We start from the raw sequence: 21,008 nt of genomic DNA on the forward strand, positions 1-21,008 counted from the left end.
TCATCATATTACATCTGAAACATATGGTGCTCCTAAAAGCTATCCTCAAATAGGCAGCCCTGTGCTCACAACAAGGAAACCAGGGACATCCCTTTGTTTTGGATCCCCCCAAGTCGGTGAGGATGTCTGAGTGCTCTGAGGTGGGCTGGTTGAGTAGCCAGTTGAGGACTTCAGGTCGGCTCTGAGAAATCCTCAGTACCAATCAGTACACTGAGGATCTATCACTAGATGTCCTTTCTTCCTTCCTTCCAGAAAGTGAGCATGGTTTGAAACTTTTGGCTATTTCACTCTGAAATGTAAGCTTGAAAATCCTGGTAGAGGGAAGGACATATAGAATCTATTCCAGGGGACAAGGTGACATGCTTGTTGGACAGAGTGAGGTAGCTCCCAGCTACCTTTTATTTATTTATAAATAAAATAAATTTTTATTTATTTATTTATTGGAGAGAGAGAGAGAACGAGACGACATGTGCACATGCACATGAATGGGGGGGGCGGCAGCAAGGAGCAGGATGTGTGAGCTCCACATCCTGATGCTCAATAATGTCACCATGAGCAGCTGAAACTGGTTTTCTATTTGAGGGCGTGTTTCAGAGATGCCAGAGCAGTTCACTTTTACACAGCAATGTATAATTTTACTGCTAGAATCTCGCAAATCTATCAAAAACATTTTTTCATCCACTGCCTATTGTTTTAAAAAAATCATACACAATAAAAACATGTCTTGTGTTAAATTTTCTGTGGTCTAACCTGAAGCAAAAAGTTTTGAGTTGGAAAGGACTACTGCTCTAGCTCAACCCAGCCACCTTCACTCTGACATGGAGGCATCTGTCCTCTGCTCAGATGCTTCCAGGGACAGAGAGCTCATTCCATGGAAGTGAGCACATGCCAATAATTGTAATGAAAACATTATCCATGTTTACCCAGAAATGTATTTCCCTTTAAGTACTCATTGATCCCACTACTGCACTCTAAAGCAATAGAATACAAGTTTTCTCTTTCCCTCCTGAAAATATGGCACCCATAATGCAATGTACTCTGATGTGCTCTAACATCCCAGGGAACAGCAACTGAGCCTCAGAGTCCTGCATGTGTCTGGCACAGGGCATGGCACACGGCGCTGTGAGCCAGATCGGGGCCAGGGCCTGTTTGTGCACGGCCCTCAATTTAAGAGTGGTTTTCACAGTTTTAAAGGATTGTTTTTTTAAAAAAAATCAACAAAGGATATGTGACAGAAACCACATATGGCTCATAAAATCTAAAATATTTACTCTGCGGCCCTTTATGGGAAAGTTTGTGGACCTCTGGTCTAACACGTAAAGTACAAAGTACTTCAATTTCAGTTCTGCTCCAGATTTACAGCCCCTGCTCCCTGAACAAATCATCCTGCCACCTGATATCTGTCTTATTTTCTGCAATTTTTAAGGATCTCAAGCTGCAAAACATATTTTTTTTTCTCAGGTGAGAAAAAGCTGCTATGGCTGAGTACTGCTCAGTGAACACTCCGTGGATATTTGGAAGCACCTTTGGGGTAGAAAGTGAAGGAAACTGGGGGGCTGTCCACACACAAAAAAGATTTTAGAAAATGGAAAGGCTAATATCATGAACTCTAAGGACAAAAGCCTAATTAGAAGTTAATACTGCTATATGAAACACTGCGGAGTTATTTGGAGCAGAGAGTTTTTGCTGCCAAGCAGTAACAAAAAGGTACCTGAAAGGAGAACACCCTTTTCTCCGACCACAGTGTTAAATCCTTGGGGGAAGTTTCGGATGAAAGTGCCTGCGTTGGCTACATCAGCCACTCTCTCTATCTGCTCGGCAGTCACTGAGGAAGGGTCATCAGCACCATAAGCAATGTTCTCAGCAATGGAGCAAGAAAACAAAATTGGTTCCTGCAAATTGGAAACAAAACATATTTATTGCAAATTTCAGAACAGACTTCAACCATGTTTAGGAAATGTAGTGAAGCTTAAAAAGTACTTATATCTAAGCAACTATTAAATTCCTCCCAAAGAATACACAGTTGGCAGCTGAATAAATAGCATGAGGGTTAGGGGTGCTGACCCCCATGCCGCTGAAAATCTGAGTATAACTTTTGAACTCCCCAAAACTTAACCACTAATAGCCTACAGTTGACTGGAAGCCTTACTAATAACATAAATAGTTGATTAATGCATCTCTTATGTATTATATATATTCTATACTGTATTCTTACAATAAAGTAAGCAAGAAAAGAAAATATTAAGAAATCATAAGAAAGAAAATACATTTACGGTACTGTACCATAAAAAACCATGTATAAGTGGTCCCACACAGTTCAAACCCATGTTGTTCAAGGGTCAACTTTATACTATTTTTTTAAAATTTTTATTTATTTATTTATTGGAGAGAGAGAGAGAACGAGACGACATGTGCACATGCACATGAATGGGGGGGCGGCAGCAAGGAGCAGAAGGGGAGGGAGAGGGACAAGCAGACTCCACACTGAGCCTATAATCTGTCTTGGGGCTCAATCCCAAGACCGGAGCTGAAACCAAGAGTCAGATGCTCAACCAACTGAGCCACCCAGGTGGCCAACTTTATACTATTTTGATTCTACTTCCTCATTCTCCATAAATTCACACAGATGACTTCTGAAAAATTCATGTTTTTCCATGAACAGGATTGATTTCATCATTATATTGCAGGAAATGAGATCCCATGGCAGGTGCCTGGCACATAGTAGATACTTCATAAATGTAAGCTCCCTCCCTTAGGAACTGTCAGGTATGGAAGGTGCTGGATCCATCTGTATTTTCCAGCTGCAAACTTCCCACTAAGGATGAAGGGGGAATCCATCTCTATTCATTACTTTTTGAAATATACACAAACCAGATGGGAACATGACATTTTAACTGGACCCTGTGGAATAGTCTTAAAAAAGCAAATAAACCTCCAGCTTCTTTTCTCCAACCCTAAACAATATACACTGTTGATATACTTAAACTACCAAGCAGCCCCCATCACCACCACCGCTGCTCCCCACCTAGTGGAGTGGGGTGAGGGTGAGGTCTGAGAGGAAGCTCATTAGAGGGAGAGGCTCAGAAATGAAGGAAGGCTCAGGTTTGTCTGCCATGCACGCAGCCTGGTAATAAAATATAAACAGCTGCATCAAAATTTCCCTGCACCAAATGGTCTCATGAAAACAGTCTCATTAAAGTGACCATATTACACTAACATTCTGCCTTGAAATCTGCAACCTTTTTGCAAGGAGACCCTGGCCCTTGCCATAATCTTTGCTTGCTTATCCCTGAAACCCATTATGTAAAACAGTGGACCACTGGGCCGGTGATGAGAATGGGAATTGTGGGAAGTCAGTAAAAGCTAAACAGTTCTATCATTTTCTTCCTATCCTCTGGACTACTTGCACTACAAAGTAACACTAGCGCCCAGCTTTTGATAAAAAGCCAGTTTCAACTGTTTCAAGTGTTTAAGGTAATAATATCCTGAAGAGGATATAGCACTATTTACAAACCTTAAAAAACATGCCATTTGAGATTAGTTTAGTACATCTGGAGAATTTCCATCCCTTCTCTTTTAAGAGGTTCAAGTCTAAGGAACAATAAATAATAAAATCAAATTTTAAAGGCAGTATAATAAAAACAGAAGCCTCTCTTCCTACCTGACTCACTGTCCCAATCCTGGATCTCAGCCAGACTGGATTTAGCTGACGGATATCACGGCCATCAAGACTGATTGTTCCTTGTAGAGAGGAGAGGAAAGTCACAGAGTGTCATGGGGCTAAGACTAATGTAAACACAGAAGGGATCTGGTGGAAAAATTCCACATTCAGTTCTTTTAAAGATCAAAAGTACACTCAAAATCTCCAAACAGAATCTAATATCAACATAGTTCACGGAATTTCCCTGTCTACTGACTAGCCCATCCACTAATTCACTCATCCAGCTCCTCACTTTGCTGCAATGACTTCCTTTCTGGAGTTATTCAGGGCTCCTGAGAAGATTCACTTGTGCAAAACTGATTTGGAAGCAAGGTCCATGGAAGGGGGCAAGCAGTGTGATGTCTGCTTGATGGCATAAATACGGGCAGCACAGTTCTGAAGCTGGCACCAAGGACAGTGGCTGCTCAACCCTGGAGTTTCCTGACCCTGTCAGTATCAGCATATACCGTGAAGGCCTGGTTCTGTGGTGAAGTTTTGAGAACTAGAAATTCAAATCTGCCAGTGACGTTTTTAGCTCTTTTATTACTCCTTCAAATATTCCTTCCTGCATAGATGCAGTTGGAAAAGAATCATTATTATTATTACCAAGAATCTGATACTATAGCAGAGCTTGTAAACAATCCAATGTAATTCTCTGATCCTAGCTAACAGAATTAATTTTGTAACACAGAGGGAACTCAATAATGCTTGGGGATGACCATGACGGTGACTAAGAAATGCCATGCTTTCTCTGTCAGTGGTATGGAATTATACAAGCCAGCTGTAAACTTTCACAAACTGGCAACAACCCAAGGTCTTTAACTTAAAAAGTACAAAGGTTCTATAATCTGTGCAAGGCTGGAATTTACATGTAGTTTCTTTTCTCCTTGATTGATCCACCATGAGAAAGAAACTAGAGGCTTCATATTTTGACTTGCTTTGCATCCACCTAACTAGGATTTTTTTCTAAATTCAGAGTTTTATAGCAAGTAGGGTGAATCAAAACAGGGATTCCAGAGGCAAACAGTATAGTTAACACCCCTTTTAATATAGTCAGTGACTCTATGGGTCAGGATCTGCAAATCAAATAATTATCTGGCACATAACCAGCTCTCTCATGTTTTGTTTTGTTTTTTAAGATTTTATTTATTCATTCATGAGAGACACAGAGAGAGAGAGAGAGGCAGAGACACAGGCAGAGGGAGAAGCAGGCTCCATGCAGGGAGCCCGACGTGGGACTCGATCCCAGGTCTCTAGGATCAGGCCCTAGGCTGAAGGCAGCGCTAAACTGCTGAGCCACCTGGGCTGCCCTCTCTCATGGTTTTAACCAAAAAGTACAGATACAGAGACCACAAGACATACTGATTTTAAATTAATAAAATTTTTTAATAACAGTCATTTTCTTGCTAAGAAACATCATTGTTTTCTCAGTCCAAAACTAAATCCATTAATATGGACTATCTACTCCAGGCTCTGATATAAAGAAGGATATAAAGTTTATAATTATGTATGGTGATGGATGTTAACCTGACATTTCACAATATACGCAATCATATTCACAATATAGTGAATCATGTTGCACATCTGAAACCAATGTTATATGTTAATTATATCTTAATTAACAAAGAATATAAAGAAATAAAGTAATAGGTTCTTTACTCTAAAAGATACTATAATTCAGTTAAAAATACCAGAACAAGAAAAATCCATTAAGAAAATCCCTACTACCTCAAAATAGCTTCAATAAAGCAATTACATAGAAGTGAATCACCGACTGCCAAACTACCTGTCTGCACACTAGCCACAGGGCAACTAATGGGCAGACGTGGCCTGAAGGCTCCCAGAGAAGCTTTACAAGCTGAGCCGCTGGTGGTGGCCAGTGATGCTCAGCCACACATGGGATGGGGGCGCCTTCGTGTAGCTGTGGAGCAACCTTGCTCGTCCTCTCCCGGGAGAGCGGGTGTCAAAGGAGACATCAGCATGGGGCAAGTGGAGGCAGAATTCAGGAAGTCACAGGGGCTTGAAGAGGGCAGACACGAAATATACAAACTGTGTGACAGGTCTTCTGTATACACTTATTTTTTTTTTAAGATTTTATTTGTTTAGTTATGAGAAACACAGACAGAGAGAGAGGCAGAGACACAAGCAGAGGGAGAAGCAGGCTCCATGCAGGGAGCCCGATGTGGGACTCGATCCCGGGACTCTGGGGTCATACCCTGAGCCAAAGGCAGACGCTCAACCGCTGAGCCACCCGGGCGTCCCTTCTGTATACATTTAAAAGGGACACCTTTGTATAAGGGAGTTCTTTCCTGGGAACAACTCCCTTACACAAAGGCCACCTGGCACTTCAAGACTCTGATACTATAAACTCTTTGCATAATTTGGTCCTCTCTTAAAACATCCAAGTAGAGGGCTCTAGAGAGTCCTCCCCCTACAGTGTGATGAACCACTCACCAGAAATGGGGTCATACAACCTCAGCAGGAGGGATATCACTGTTGACTTGCCAGAACCACTTGGGCCAACCAGCGCTGTGACTGATGCTGATGGGATAGAAAGGCTGAAATCCTGGAATATGGGCACCTCTGGGCGAGCTGGATAGGCAAAATGCACGTTCCTAAACTCCAAAGTGCCCTGGAAGCTCTCCTTGTTTAAAATGACCCCTTCTGAAACAAGATGGAATATTAGTCACGTCACGCAAAGATCAAGCTGACAGCAGAACTCTGTTCTCCTATTTGCCTGACTACAGATGGGACCTGACCACAGTTCCCATGCTGTCCTGGAGTATGAGCCTGGGCTGGCAGAGAGAAGCCTCTGTCCATTGCTTACCTTGAGCCTGGTCTGCACCCACTCTGTATAAGGCACTATATATATGTGCTTATCCATTCTCTCATCTTGAAGAGGCAGAGATAACTGCTCCAGTCTTACTGACAGGACACTGTGTCTCAGAGACAACCAACTGTCCAAGCTGACAGGTAGTAGAGTTAGTTTAGCTAGTTTCCACCTGCAGAACAGTCTGGTTTCAAACCCAATTGCCTTTCTTCTCTGTGCCACTACCTCTGTAGTTCCCTAGGTCCAGGGTTTATCTTACCTATTCTAAATAAATATTTTGAGAGAATGATGGTAAATGGAAGGGCCTTGCACAACAGCTTCAGAGCTTGGTACTGCCTTGCTAATGACTTGGGAGAAGTTGCTCAATCTCTTTCAGCTGGGTTTATTTCCTCCAGCCTGTCACACTAGAGAATACTGGGCTTTCACTCATGGTCTGAGGCTAAGCAACAGTGTCCTGGGAGTCAGTGAGGGAGGAGTGGTTACTGCTCCAGGCCACACAGCTCTCCCGAGTACAAGCTTCCAAGAAAGGAATTGATAAAGATGGCTCTAGTCAATTAACACCAGCATTCCTTTGGGGAGCCCAATCCCCAAAGCCCAGAAATTTAGAGGCTTTTATATTGTGCGATCTGTCTTCCCCCACCCCCCACCCCCCACCCCAACATCAAAATCACTCCAGAAGATGAATCTGGGGGACTCGCCAAGGCCCCTCCTATTTGCACCCCCAGGGGGCACTTGTTTCCTTCCTGCTGTTGGTGGTCACCTGCAGGGACAGCACACTGTAAGGTCAGCCCCCATACTTCCAGGGCCATCCTCTGCCCCGCAGCAGCGCCTGGCACCATCCTTCCTCTCTCACTGCATACCCCTGATTACCCTTTTCTGCTGTGTGGCAGGGATGACATCTGTATCACACTTATCCTTCACAGGTAAAGCAGGAAGTTGGTCTAACTGTCCAAAGCCACATTTGTTTAATCCCAGCAAAGAACACACCCATGGGAGACCCACCATTAAAAGGCAGCTCAGGCTCTCTCTCAAGGAGCTCCCAGAGGCGTCCCCCAGCACCCAGCCCTTTCATCAGCTCCGAGTAGAAAGAGCTCAGACCTAAGGACAAGAAGCAAACATAACCATCACTGATGCCAGGAAACAACCAACTGCTACTCCTTGTTCTATGTGAATAGTAATAATAATTTGCTTTTAATATAAAATTTGTTAACTTTCAAAAAAGGAATGAGGCACAACCTGGGAAACCAGAGGGAATATTCAACATTCTCTCTGTCCCATACCCTTGTTTGCCCTCAACCTCTCCTCCTCCAATTTCACTGTTTTCTAATAAAGATTAAATGTTTGATTGGGAATTTACAAATGCATATAACCATAATAGTAATCAACCACTAAATTAAAACCACAGCGTTATAGAGAAAATCTACCTAGTCGAAAAACATAGCATATAAATAAAATATAATGCTTACTTAAAAGGAATATAAAACATCCCAATATTCATTTTAAATTCAATCCACAAAATCAAACCCCCCATTTCAGGCACTCAACAGAGAGAACTTTTACTAGACTAAAAACTGAAAAGGAATTTGGAAATGTTAAAGATTCCAACAATTTTAAAGTCACCTTTGAACTATGAATTAATTAATGACTTTAAAGCAAACAAATTCCAAGTACACTAGGCTATATCAACTATATACTTGTAACACTTTCCCTGAGAAAGGATGCTGCAAAAATGCAATTCACATATTCTTTCTAAGGTATTTTTGTGCATATATTTGTGGAAATTTGGGCAAAATACAGTGGCTTAAACTCTTCAGGTTAAATTAAAATTGCACTGGGCAGAAAAAGATCCAGAAAAATATAGTCAATTAATCTTTGACAAGTGAGCCAAGGCAATTCAATAAAGAAAGGATAGTTTTTTCAACAAGTGATGCTGGAACAATTAGACAGTCAAATGCAAAAAAAAAAAAAAAAAAAAAAAAAGAATCCAGACACAGACCTCACACCCTTCACAAAAATTACTCAAAATGGATCATAGACTTAAATGTAAAAACAAAGCTAAAACTCTTAGAAGATACTATAGGAGAAATCCTAAATGACCTTGGGTTTGGTGATGACTTTGTAGATACGACACCAAACATATAATCCATGTAAGAAAGAGCTGATATATTTGACTTCATTAAAATTAAAAACTTGTGCTCTCCAAAAAGATTGAGAAGGCGATGCATAGATTGGGAGAAAATATTTGTAAAAGACATACCTGATACAGGACAGATAACCACAATATAAGAAGAACTCATTAAAACTCAACAATATGAAAACAAACAACCCAGCTGAAAAATAGGTAAAAGATCTGAACATAAAGACCTCACTAAGGATGACAAATAAGCATACATAGGTCCACATCATATGTCATCAGGGAAATGCAAATAAAACAACAGTGAGATACCACTGTACACCCAATAGAATGACAAAACTCCAAAATCCTGACAACACAAAAAGCTGGTGAGGATGTGGAGCATCAGGAATCCTTATTCATTGCTGGCAGAAATGCAAAATGGTACAGCCCCTTTGGAAGGCAATTTCTTACACTAAACATACTCTTGCCATATGTACGATCCAGCAATCTCATTTCCTTTGTGTTTACCCAGAGAAGGTGAAAGTTTATGTCCACACCAAAACCTGCACATGGATATGTATAGCATCTTTATTTATAATTGCCAAAACTTGGATATAACCAAGAGGTCCTGCAATATGTGATGGACAAATAAACTGGTACATCGGACAATGAAATATTAGTCAGTGCTAAAAAGAAATGAGCTATCAAGCCCTGAAAAGACATGAACCCTAAATGCTATTTACTAAATGAAAAGATGCCAATCTGAACTATATGACATCCTGGAAAAGGCAAAACTATGGAGACAGTAAAAAGATCAGTGGTTGTGAGATGTAAGGGGAAAGAAGGAATAGGGAGAGCACAGAGGATTTTTAGGGCAATGAAAGGATTGTGTGATACTGTAATGATAGATACATGTCCACACCCATAGAATATACGACACCCGTGAACATAATATAAATTATGGACTTTGGGTGATAATGACATGTCACTGTTGGTTCATCAATCATAACAAACGTATCACTGTGGTGGGAGATGTTGATAGTGAGGGAGGCTGTGCTTGCATAGAAGCAGGGAATATGTGGGAACTCTATACTTTTCTCCTCAATCTAGAATTTATCGAAAAAAATTCTATTAATTAAAAAAAGGAAGGCAGGAAGGAGTCGGAAATAGTTCAACGTAGTTTAGACACTGGAAAATAGAAACAAAACAAAATGGCCCTGGATAAACAACATGTGGTCTATCCATACAACGTAGTAGTATTCAGTCAAAGAAAGTAATAAAGTACCAACCTATGCTACAGTGTGGGTAAATTCTGCAAACATCAGGCTAAGTCAAAGAAGCCAAACATACCAGGCCACATATTATATGATTCCATTTCTATGGACTAAAGTAAATACATGTAGACACAAAGCAAGCTGTGGTGCCAGGGGCTGAGGGAGGGAGGGATATGGAGACAGATGCTTAATGAGTATGGGATTTTCTTTTGAGGTGACAAAAATATTTTGGAACTAAGGTGAGGTAGTGGTTGTACAACACTGTGAATGTACAAAATACCACTGAATTGTAAACTTTAAAATGGTTAATTTTATGTTATGTGAATTTCAACTCAATAAACATATGTAAGAAACAAGAGATTGGGGTTCAGCAGGAAGATGTAAGTGCATTCTCTGAACAAAACAAATAGGCATACTTTTCTTCAAACAGTAATTCTAACGCTCTCTCAGCAAAGAACGTAAGTAGAATTTGTTTTTATTTTTCACTATGAAATTCTAAGCAGAAAACAACATTGAAAAATTCTTATTTATTTAACAAATAAAATAGAATTTCTTGCTTGCAGATTCATTATTTTGAAGAGTGAGCTTCACAAAAACATTAAAAATCGACTCAATTTCTTGAATTAAGTTCCTGTAGTCTTATGTAGTTATCTGGGTTGTAAATGTGGGGAAATTGTGTGGTAATAGATCCCTACACATCTACCTATACCTTTTCTCCTCCCTCCATCACCAAGTGGCAGGTATCATACAAGACAGTGACCAGAGTTGTGGGATAGCCTGCAGCTCAGAAAGCCAAGTTATCCTCAAACCTTGAGCACAAAGCCTCAAAGGCAGCTTCTGTAAATGAGAGAAGTAACGGACTCCCAGTAGACAGAACTCTGTTTCCAAACTATTTCTGTGCAAGACACAGTTGTGAATTGTCAGGACAAAAAGTAAGGCAGTGAGCACACCAAAGCAGAGATGGCTTCTATCAGGTCAAATAGTTTGGAGAAAAGCAGCCAGGAGAAGCAGAAAGACTAAGAAAGATCAATTCAACAACTTGTGGCAGAAAACATAAGATTAGGGAAGGCCGGGGAGGAAAGCTGATTGTGGTCAAGCATGGAATGTGGGCAGAGAGGCCACAGGGAAGGGACATGGGGCAGGCAAATCTACTCTACGGCAGGCCAGAAGTCTTGAAGGACCATGACCACCCAGGCGTGAGACCCTGCAGCCCAGCAGGCTCAACCCAGGGGTGGAGAGAAAAGCAACAGCACATCACCAGGTCCTCCCAGACCGACTCACTTCTCAAGTCACTCAGCACCCTGAACCATCTTAAGCAGGTTCTTCTTCAAAAGCAGCCAGCAGAACTAACAGGCTATTTTAACAGGATCTCTGGAAATCTCAGTCTAGAAAATATCCTCACTTGCTTGCAGATGTTTAAGGAAAAGATTCTACCTTTAAACACCGACAACAGGGATCCCTGGGTGGCGCACCAGTTTAGCGCCTACCTTTGGCCCAGGGCACGATCCTGGAGACCCGGGATCGAATCCCATGTCGGGCTCCCGGTGCATGGAGCCTGCTTCTCCCTCTGCCTATGTCTCTGCCTCTCTCTCTCTCTGTGTGTGTGTGTGTGTGTGTGACTATCATAAATAAATAAAAATTAAAAAAAAAATAAACACAGACAATAAAAATCTCGGGTTGAGGTGACACTGCGGGATACCAGAGTTGCATTCATCAAATCTCAAGCTATTTATTTATCTAATCTTTCCATCTCAGTTTTCAAAGAAAGGAAACTAAAAGCAGGAAATCGCTTGCCCCTTTTTGGCTGGGCATGTAGGAGAAGTACAGAAAAGAAAACTTCACAGATTTCACAGAGCTTTGTCTCCATAGACCTTGCTTCCCTTTAGCCAGGAATGAACAAAAAAAGCTGAACTCTGAGAGATTCCTGATAAAAGTAAACAACTCTGTTCCATGTACTTTCTAATTTATACTTTATGACCATTCATCAGTTTTGAAAGTGGTTGACTTTGTACAAAGGGAGTTTTATTCTCTAGTGATTTGTCAGTTGTGAAACAACCACTACCACAGGACTGTGGGTTTTGTGTACACACCTGTTCGTCACTGTCCTTCCTCCTCCTCACATTCTAGGGCCAAAGCAAACAAGCTGTCTGAACATGCAAGTTGGAAAATATGGCTCCAGTATGACCCTGAGCTCAGTGAGCCACAGAGGCCTGTAAAAATCCTCAACATCCCAGCTAAGGAACTGCTCACCTCATGGAAAGATCACATTCATATCTTCATTTCTTCTTTCAAAGTCAAGTTGGACTAACATTCTAGGAAATGTTTTTTCAATTGAAGTTAATAGATGAGAGGTCATGTAATGGGAAAGTTAAATTTTTATTTCAGAAACAATAACCTGATTTTTAATTTGTAACTCCCAAACCTATTTAAATTATATACCTCCAATGCTTAATCCAACCCAGAAAGCATACATTAGGAAGGACGAGAGTTCACCCACGGTCATGTGGGCGCTGCCCATCAGCAGCCCTCCTTTGTACAGGACAGAAAGCACGATCAGGTTCCCGGAGAGCCCTGTCTGTCAGATGAAGAAAACAGAGATGTCAGGTGGGAACCAGAGACCTAAATGCTAGAAGGATTAGCATGGCCTATAATTTCCTTTTTTGCATTAACTATCACAACAAGATTTTTCCCAAATAGTAAGTTTTTATCTGAATTTCAAATACAAAAATACTTCTGAAATAGTGCAGTACTGAAGGAAATAATCTCATCAACATGAAAACCTAGAAGCTGAGTCACCCACCAGATTCCTATTTTATTCAATCAATTCAGTTTGCAAAGGAAAAAACAATATTAAGATCTCCCTCTCTAAGGAGAAGACGAATACATAGCTAATGTATGTGTTTATATATTCTAATTTGACACTCCCAGCAAAGCTGGATAAGAAGATGGAATCCTATCTCTCTGAACTGCCTTGAGTGATGTTAGGTGTGTGGTCCCTGGTCAGTGCTGCCTTATCTGGGCCTCTGTGTCCCTAAATCATGATAATTATTGAATCACCTGAAATTCTTTCCAACTTGAACATGCTATGGATTTCCCTTCAGGGTGATTATCTAATCGTGTTGTATTTGAGTTGTGACCAATGTGATCAATTTTGTCATACTTCTTTCTTGAAATACACTGAAGTTATTTTGGTTAATACTCTGTGGGTTTCACACTGCCTGCATCAGAATGACCCGAAGGCCTGTTAAAACAGATTGCTGGCCCCCAGCCCAGAGGTTCTGATTCGTAGGTCTGGAGTGTCCAGCCAGTTCCCAGGTGAAGCGGATACGGGTGGTCTGGGCCACACCAGGAAGCTGTCTGATCCCACACTGTTTCGGTCTTACCACCCACTGTTTTTTGTTACATGTAGCAGTTTTTCTCTTCTTTCACAGAAACAGTTTATGAATGCTCACACCTAGTCTTGAAGTGGAATAGAATTATTTTCTACTCATGGCAAAGTCACAGAATACAAATGTCTTTCAGTCATAACATCCATCCTTTGCACTTTTCAAAATCATCTACTTACTGCTCCAAAGAAGCCAGCCCGAGCAAATGCCTCTTTCCTTGCTAAGTGCATCACACAGTCCACTTTGCTGGTGTATTTCTCTATTTCAGTCATTTCTTTCCCAAAAGCTCGAACAGTTCTTATATTTCCAATACGTTCCTCAGCTAGCTAGGAGAATAATAAATACGTTTCAAGGGGAGGAATGCCACATTACAAGATTTCTACAGGCAAGTTAAAATGGGGCTCTCATTTTTAAGGCACTATCAACAGAAAGCTGCTCATGCATGATACATGACTAAATCAGACATAGGTTACAAAGCATAGTGTATGAACAATCCTATTTTTGGAAACAAATATTTATACATACACACATCATACATATGTAGAGAAAAAGGCAAACAGGAGGGCTAAGAAACAGACACTGAAATATATTTTTATGCAGAGAAAAAAGATAGATTAAAAAGGACTCTAAAATGTTAATAAGATTCATTCTGAGAGACAGGGTTATATATGTTACTTTTTTCTTTATATTTTCAAATTTTCAATTACAAACATGCATGGTTTTTGTAACATGAAAATGCAAGTTATTTTTAATTTTTAATAAATACAATTTTGGGGGTTCCTGGGTAGGTCAGTCAGTGAAACATCTGCCTTCCCCTCAGGTCTTAATAATATTGGGGTCCTGGGACAGAGCCCCACATCAGGCTCCCCACTCAGTGGGGAACTTGATTCTCCCTCTCCCTCTGACCCTCCTCCCTACTTGTGTTCTCTCTCTCTCTGTCTCAAATAAATAAATAAAATCTTAAAAAAAATATGATATTGGATAGCATTGCAAAGCTTTACTTATTAATTAATGAAGGACAGATTGTCATGCAGAAACTATTTTTAAAATATAATTAGCTTTTTCATCTTCTAGGAAATAGTAATGGTAAAGAACTAAGGAATTCATACAGTGTTCAGCCAAGTGAGATCTATACCAAGGTATGGGTAGTCATCTAGTCTAGAAGGCAGAGCATCTAGGTTTCTAAGACCTTGAGGACTAACTTAAGGAAAAGTAAGTACTTTTTTGAAAAGCCCAAGTCCATTTCTTAGGGTCTGCCTACAAGTCCTTGGCTCTGAGCTTGTTCTAGTGGAGACCACACAGGGGAGGGGCCTTTACCTGAGTGGCTTGTGCTAGGGAATCCTGTGTGACTTTGGTTAGTTTCCGTAGGTAACGTCCATAAATAACAGCAAGGATGGATACTGGAGGCACCACACTCAAAACAAAAGTGGCCAGATTCGGTGACACAAAAAACTGTCAAAAACAAAAGCCAAAAGGGGTTTGTTACACAGAAGAGCAAAATATTCTCGTTACCTCTTATCAGGGTATGTATTTAATTAGTAGGCAACGGCAGCCCGGGTGGCTCAGTGGTTTGGCACTGCCTTCAGCCCAGGGCATGATCCTGGAGACCCGGGATTGAGTCCTGTGTCGGGCTCCCTGCATGGAGCCTGCTTCTCCCTCTGCCTGTGTCTCTGCCTCTCCTCTCTTGTGTCTCTCATGAATAAATAAATAAAATCTTAAAAAAATAAATAAATAAATTAGTAGGCAAGTTTGAAGGTGCTGTCTCAAAGTTGTACATCCTGTTTGGTAGAACTTTTTGGACATCTACAATCTTCATAAAACTCCATGAAAACTCAGCATACCACACCGGGGTAAGGTGACAGAGCTGCTGAAGAAAGGATGGAAGGATTTTTATCCTCCAGTGCTGTACTGTTGCTGATACAGTGCTGCATACAGCAGACCACCCTGTTCGACCACAGAGCAGAGGAAGACAGGCCAGGAGTAAAGGAAGGAGGCCCAGGCTGCTCCACATGGACCAGACCACACCATGACTTCCGTATTCAAGTCTGGATCCCCTTGAAGGCACTGAACAACCAGGGCCACATGTCTCATTGAAATGATCAAGATGGCAAAGACACCCATATCAAATGACGGATGAAAGAGGACTCAGTAGAGAGGTATAACTAACAAGTGAAAGGAGAGTTGGAGCTGTTTCCATGGCTCAGAGGAATGAAGTCTCAGCAGGATGGACATGGACTCAACATAAGGAATTTCTAACAACTGGAGTTACTGAAAGAGGAAATAATCAACTTCTATAGAAATAACATAGTGGGTTTTCCTGTCAACCCTGTAATCTAGTGATTGGATTTTAAATGGCCCTAGCATCTCTTCAACAAATTATTAAATCTGTCAAATCTCATTTGTACAGAAAATAGTATAATCAGCATAAAGCGTTCTTGAAAAACTGAGGAAAAGTTGCAGACTGAAATGTGCAGTAATAGATGGATCAACCAATCATTCACTCATTTACTTATTCAACAGCTCGTTACTGAATGCCTACACACAGCACATGCTATTCCAGGCACCTGAAAGATACCTGACCCATGTGGAGTTTTATCCAAGGTGAGACCTAGATAGAAAATGGGTAAAAGAGAGAGGACAATTTCAGACGTAATAGGGTCTTGGAAAAGCAAGTGCACAAAGGCCCTGAAGCAGGGATGAGCTTGGTACTTTCAATTTATGCAATGATCCACCCTGAGCAGACAAGTCATGCAGTCCAGCAGGGCACATGCAGAGGCAGTGACTCAATTAGGGTAGGCCTGCTGGTTCTGGTGCCCGAATAGAACAGAGCTCAAGCAAACCATCTGCATGTGGTATCCTCTGCGGTAGGGTAGAAACGTGCATCAGAACCCCTGGGTAGACTGTCTCAGAACCACCCACCTCTGTGTGCTCTGATTCCATGTTTAGTAATAACTTTCTGAAGGGATCTTGTCACCAAAAAGGAGTGTTAGAATAGTAGGAACACACATCTTAACATAAGAAGGAAGATCCCATGACTTAAGTTACTAAATTTGCAGTATGGTATAGACATTATTAGGTTCTTATTAGCAGGCTAATCATAAATCAGGTCCAGGGAGTTTGTGAGAAACAAAGAATACTTTTTGTTCTTCCAGGGCTAAAGACCAGGTGATGCCACATCATAAAGCCCTGTATGGGCTGAATGTCTGTCCCCCCAAATTCACATGCTGAAGCCTTAACTCCAGTCTGGCTGTATTTAGAGATGGGGTCTCTAAGGAAGTAATTACGGTGAAATGAGGTCATATGGTGGGGCCTTGATAGGATCAGTGTCCTTAAAAGAAGAGACACCAAAGAACCTGCATTCTTCACACAAGCACTGGGGAAAGGCCATGTGAGCATATGTCAAGATGGCAGCCACCTACAAGCCAAGAGAAGAGGCCTCACAATGAACCAACTTTGCCAGCACCTTGACCTTGGACTCCAACCTCTTTAACTGTAAGAAATAAATCTCTGTTGGTTAAGTCTCCACTCTTTAGTACTTTGTTAATGGCAGCCTGAGCGAACTAAGGCTCCTTCTGATTAGCTATGAGACTTATACTGAACTGTCTGAAACTGTTACAAAAAGAGGTTCCAAACTCAACCTGAGCCCCAGAATTATCAATATTTAGAAATATTAGAAATGGTGCTTTAGTGCAGGGTGGGTCTTCTTCCAGTTTGGCTTCTCTCTTGGCTGGGAAAACAAAAGCAGTTTTCCATTTCATAATCAGATCTTACCAGCTCGGTCTGGTACACGTCCTTCTGCTCCAGATTGATAGTGCTACGTGGAAAGCAAAGAGGACATAAGCCCAAGCTATTCCACTTGGGATATGGGATTAATTACAGTCCTCATTCTAGAGATCTGGAATTGCACTGCTTAAAATGATAATGGTCACATAGCTACTGAGCACATCAAATGTAGCTAGTGTGACTGAGAAACTAAATTCTTAAATTTGTTTAGTTTTAATTAAAATTTAAACTTAAAAACGAATATTCTATTTAGTTATTGGTTAAGTTTTAGATGTCTGGAAAATCTGGTATGTAAATCTACTTTTTCAATGGCAAAGTTTATAAATCTAAATGTAGATGAAATATTTCCAATCTGGATTGAGATGTTCCATTAAATATAAAAGGCACATTGGATTTTGAAATCTTAATATGAAAAAAATCATATTAACTATCAGATTAATAATTTTTATGTAAATTACATGTTGAACTGATGATACTTTGTTTATATTGGGTTAAGTAAAATATATTATTAAAATAATCCCACCTCCCCTGGGTAGCTCAGGAGTTGAGCGTCTGCCTTTGGCTCAGACCATGATCCCGGAGTCCCGGGATTGAGTCCCGCATCAGGCTCCCCACAGGTAGCCTGCTTCTCCCTCTGCCTGTGTCTCTGCCTCCCTCTCTGTGTCTCTCATGAATAAATAAATAAAATCTTTAAAAAAATAATAATAATCTCACCTCATCTTTCTTTTTTTGTTTTTGTTTTTTTCAACTCATCTTTCTTTTTGCTTTTTAAAGTATGGCTATTAGAAAATTAAAAATTACCTATGTGGCTTGCATTACATTTCTATTGGCCAGCAGTACAGGTCTGAAGAGAAACGTGGTTTGAAGAAGTGAAGCAAGCAGACATGACAGTGCTCTAGCCACCCAGCTAAGGCAGGAAAGAGGCTGTGGGGGTAGAGAGAGTTCACTTCAATGGAGTATAGATATACTTCTGTGTATAGAAAGATGGCATTTATCCTCCTCCTTACAAGAAGAGGAAAGGAAATGATCCTCTGGTCTTGTCAAGATGGCACTGCCTTTTTGCCGGGCAAGGAGAGAATGTAACTTACAATCTTTCCTCTAACCCAAAGGGCTCCTTTCACCTGTGGCTCTTTTCTGCAACATTCATTCACACATTCTTAGAAAATCCAGGCAACAATGTAATCTCTTCTAAATGGTCCACTCTCTTGTCCACTCTCCAGAAAGTCATTCTGGAGAAACAAAAGTTGCAGGAGGTCCCAAAGGAAGAAGCCATCTCCATGTCCCTGCAGCCTGTGATAGCACTCTTGGCTTACAAGGTGATAAGAACAGCTCAACTTGAGTTCATCTCATGACTGAGAGGCCTGGCACAGGCCAAAGCCCTAACTAGAAGGTACCAGCACAAGCCAGGCCAACATACCATCATGCCAATGCCAACAGAAGCCTGGGCCCCAGCCCTGAGCCCATCCGAGAGGTTTTCCGTCACTGAACGCCCTAGCAGTGCGGTGTCTGACGAGAGGCGGTTAATCAATTCTCCTGTGCGAGTCTTGTCAAAGAAAGCAACCTCTTGCCTCAGAACAGAGGAGAATAATGAAGTTCTCAACCTATTCACAATACGCTGACCTGCAAAAGCAAACAGGAATGGTATCAGCTTGGGTGTAGTCACCTAATGGGCAGCAGGTTGGCCAGAGGTCATCAACCTCTTCTGAGCACTGCACCCTCTGAGGCATGTCTGGCACCCTGCATCCATCTGATGGGAACAGACTCACCTGAGCCCTGGCATACTGACATGCATGCACCAGTAACAAGCACTAATTTTCTCTTAGTAACCATACACAGACTGTTGATGTGGAGAACAGGATGCAGTGATAAAATACAATTATCTCTGAGAGATGTTTAAAAAGTAGTATTTACAAATAAGCTTTACTACATTAAATTCTCTGAAGCTAATTTTGTTCCTCCTTGGCAATGCTTTTTTGTATTGATCTTTCAAATGGCAAGAACTGGTTAATTATCTGCAGAGTATTTTATTAGCTAAATAATGAGCAGCGATTTAGAGTCGGGCATCCTGGGCTCTATGATTATTGTGGTAGTTGCCCACCTGTTAACAACCAGGCCTCATCAGGGAAATACTGTAAAAACTCATCACCCCACTGCCTACTGAAAGGGAAATATAAACACAGAGCAGATAAGGTTTCCACAGGTCCCTGGAGGAGGCTCAGAACTCCAGCCCTCCAACTACGGACCACGTTCTCAAACCTTCCATAAGATAGGCTGTTTCCCTCACTTCAGTTCATGTACAAAGACAGTTGTGAAGAGAGTGCTTGATCTAAAACAACTCATGGGCCCATCTGGCCACACTTGGGGCTTTGTCCCTGCTGAACAAGGGGTAGAAAAAGAGGAACAGACATCCTGGAGCACATGAAGCTCACACCTGAACAACCCCATGTGACCCCACTACAAGTCCTCTGGAATGCCTTGCTTGTGCAAAATGAGGGCATATATATATTTTTTTTTCTTTTAATTAGAGTTCAATTTGTCAACATATAGCGTAACACCCAGTGCTCATCCCGCCAAGTGACCCCTCAGTGACCGTCACCCAGTCACCCCACCTCCCTTTCCACTACCCTTTGTTCGTTTCCCAGAGTTAGGTGTCTCTCATGTTTTGTCACCCTCACTGATATTTTCACTCATTTTCTCAAAACAAGGGCCTTTTTACCTGAAGTCTGCATGAGGTAGATGCGAACTGCGTTGGCAGCAGCACCACACAGGAACACGCCGCTGAGCACCAGGCAGAGGTGTGTCAGGTTAGAGCCGTAGTCCACAGTGGGGTTTGTGTAAATGACATCGATGATCTTTCCCAGGAAGAAAGGAGCAGACATGGTGATGACACTGGACACGGCCAGAAACCCAACTGCAGCTAGAAAAACACAAGCAGCTTCAGGTCCGTGAGCACTTCAGCAAGGGGCAGGATGGTAACTTTACCAAGCTTCTTTCCCTGAGCTGCTGTTCAGAGCAGGTGCTGCTCTCAGGTGCTGGGAGTTTCCTTCCTTTCATGCTCCTGGACCCTTGACTAAAGGCAAGAACCCAGGGGGTCCTAGGGACAGAAGAAGTAGGGTGACTGTAGGGAGGGACTGATCATACCCAAGTATCCAGGCAGAATGACTTTTACTTTACTCAGGTCTGATTATATCTTCCTTGCCAGAAATAACCATGAGTTAACTATGACAATCTGAAGATCCATTCTGGCCTCCCTTCCTGCCTCTTGATCTGGGTGTTCAGCTCAGAGGACATTTTTCCAACGTTCATGCTATACATTGTCATTCCCTGGCATCTGTGTCTTTGCTTGAAGATCAAACAATGCAGGTAAAGCTCTTGATTATGTGTACTATTTCCAAAGGTTATCTAAAGTATTGAAATAGTTACTGGCATCCATTACACATGTGATATGTTCCTTCTTAATCTTATTGCTTTGGGATTAAAGCACCAGAATACCAGCATGATATAGAAATACATAATAACACAATTGTTCACACATCTAAAAAACAGGGAGACAGAGTCTTATCAAAAAGGAAAATATTGAGAAAATCCAATTAGGAACAACACATACCCCAGGTAAGTAAGTGCATTCATAGCAAGAGGAATGCAATTTTCACTACAAAGATAAACCAGTTTTCATATATTGGATTGGCAAGGATCAAAGAGTTCAATAGCACACCATGTTGGTGAAGCTGTGGGAAAAGAAGCATTTATACTGTTAGTGGGTGTGCAAAGTGGTGCGACTGCAATGGAGAGTAATGTGATCGTATTGGTTAAAATATGAATGTGAATTCCCTTTGATACAATAATTCTACCTCTAAGATTTTAACTTATACATATACTCCCATATATGTATGCAAAACAGGCACATCTGAGGATGTTC

At 41.3% G+C, this 21,008-nt stretch overlaps 1 protein-coding gene across 4 annotated transcripts in view; it reads right to left on the minus strand.

Annotated features, from left to right (window-relative positions):
• ABCB10 (ATP binding cassette subfamily B member 10) overlaps positions 1-21,008 on the minus strand; it is a 36,867-nt gene that overhangs the window by 5,603 nt on the left and 10,256 nt on the right. Inside the window, exons 2-10 of one of the 4 annotated variants that reach the window (XM_041749050.1) lie at positions 19,806-20,006; positions 18,507-18,709; positions 14,624-14,758; positions 13,486-13,632; positions 12,360-12,495; positions 7,533-7,628; positions 6,155-6,361; positions 3,662-3,741; positions 1,712-1,892 (exon numbers count right to left, since the gene is read on the minus strand). In XM_041749050.1, the coding sequence (XP_041604984.1) occupies positions 1,712-1,892; positions 3,662-3,741; positions 6,155-6,361; positions 7,533-7,628; positions 12,360-12,495; positions 13,486-13,632; positions 14,624-14,758; positions 18,507-18,709; positions 19,806-20,006 (1,386 nt within the window). Of the gene's footprint in view, positions 1-1,711; positions 1,893-3,661; positions 3,742-6,154; positions 6,365-7,532; positions 7,629-12,359; positions 12,496-13,485; positions 13,633-14,623; positions 14,759-18,506; positions 18,710-19,805; positions 20,007-21,008 lie in introns of all 4 variants that reach the window. The other 3 variants (XM_041749049.1, XM_041749051.1, XM_041749052.1) reach the window with 3 other exon arrangements.

Source organism: Vulpes lagopus, chromosome 3, assembly GCF_018345385.1.
Source record: "Vulpes lagopus strain Blue_001 chromosome 3, ASM1834538v1, whole genome shotgun sequence".
In the NCBI taxonomy this organism is placed as follows: Eukaryota; Metazoa; Chordata; class Mammalia; order Carnivora; family Canidae; genus Vulpes; species Vulpes lagopus.